This window comes from Apteryx rowi, unplaced genomic scaffold (assembly GCF_003343035.1).
Source record: "Apteryx rowi isolate R43461 unplaced genomic scaffold, aptRow1 scaffold_2136, whole genome shotgun sequence".
Classification (NCBI taxonomy): domain Eukaryota; kingdom Metazoa; phylum Chordata; class Aves; order Apterygiformes; family Apterygidae; genus Apteryx; species Apteryx rowi.
In genome coordinates, this window is record NW_020448460.1 from 3,849 (window position 1) to 5,378 (window position 1,530).

The following is a 1,530-nucleotide window of genomic DNA, read 5'->3' on the forward strand; positions in this document are numbered from 1 at the left end:
AATTGTCCTGCACCTCAGAGGTGTGAGCACAGGGCAGCTGTGAACAAGGTGGATGGACAGGGCAGCTCTCCTCCCTCTGCACTAAAGCCATAGTGAATCCTTTTGCCTCTCAGGAATCACAGTGGTTCATTCGGAATGCAGGAGCAATGCTGAGGATTTCTGTCTCCTCACAGCAAGCTCAGCCAGCACAAAACAGAGCTCAAGTCATGGAGCTCAGTGACCGTTCTGCTGAGATGGGGAGAGAGAAAGTGTTTGTTGCAGGAGAGGGGGTTATGAGAAAGTTTAGTTGACAGCAGTTTGTCCTAACTTGTCTACATGTCTTCTTCCTTGGACAGTCCCCCTGTGCCCCAAGAGAGCAAATGTCCAACAGCAGCTCCCCCACCAAGTTCCTCCTCCTGGCATTCACAGACACGCGGGAGCTGCAGCTCTTGCACTTTGCGCTCTTCCTGGGCATCTACCTGGCTGCCCTCCTGGGTAACGGCCTCATCATCACAGCTGTAGTCTGCGACCACCGCCTCCACACCCCTATGTACTTCTTCCTCCTCAATCTCTCTGTCCTGGACCTTGGCTTCATCTCCACCACTGTCCCCAAATCCATGGCCAATTCCCTGAGGGACACCAGGGTCATTTCTTACTCAGGATGTGCTGCCCAGGTCTTTTTTGCCTTTTTCTCACTTTCAGCAGAATGTTCTCTTCTCACTGTCATGGCCTACGACCGTTTTGTTGCCATCTGCAAGCCCCTGCACTACGGGACCCTCATGAGCAGCAGAGCTTGTGTCAAAATGGCAGCAGCTGCCTGGGCCAGCGGTTTTCTCGATGCTGTCCTGAACACTGGAAACACATTTTCAATACCATTCTGCAAAGGCAATGCTGTGGAACAGTTTTTCTGTGAAGTTCCCCAGCTCCTCAAGCTGTCCTGCTCAGATGCCTACCTCAGGGAAGCTGCCCTTATTGTAGTTGGTCTTTGTTTAGCCTCTGGGTGTTTCATTTTTGGTGTGCTGTCCTACGTGCAGATCTTCACTGCTGTGCTGAGGATGCCCTCTGAGCAGGGACGGCATAAAGCCTTTTCCATGTGCCTCCCTCACCTGGCTGTGGTCTCCCTTTCTCTCAGCACTGTCATGACTGCCTACCTGAAACCCCCCTCCATCTCCTCCCCAGTTCTGGATCTGGGGGTGGCTGTTCTGTACATGGTGGTGCCTCCAGCAGTGAACCCCTTCATCTACAGCTTGAGGAACAAGGAGCTCAAGGATGCACTGAGAAAACTGGTTCAGCGGGTACAATGTCAGCACCGGTAACTGTCCCATGTGCATCTACTCCTCCTTCCCAGGGTAGCTGGCATCAAGGCTAGGTGGTGTTCATTTCTTGCTTGCTTGCTTTTCTCTGTTACATTCGCATTAAAAGAAAAAATGTTCTGGCTCATGCCACTTGTCCTCAGGAATCTCTCATTTGGATCTGATCCAGAGACCTTGATGAAGCAGAAAGACAGGCTTCTCCCTTCACCTCATAACCTTCACCTCATAACCTGCTAGT

At 51.7% G+C, this 1,530-nt stretch overlaps 1 protein-coding gene across 1 annotated transcript; it reads left to right on the plus strand.

Moving 5' to 3' along the window:
• Positions 1–359: 359 nt before the first annotated feature.
• On the plus strand, positions 360–1,295 carry LOC112965396 (olfactory receptor 14C36-like). Its single transcript, XM_026064342.1, has one exon. It carries the CDS (start codon positions 360–362, stop codon positions 1,293–1,295), a length of 936 nt encoding a protein of 311 aa, XP_025920127.1.
• Positions 1,296–1,530: the final 235 nt, after the last annotated feature.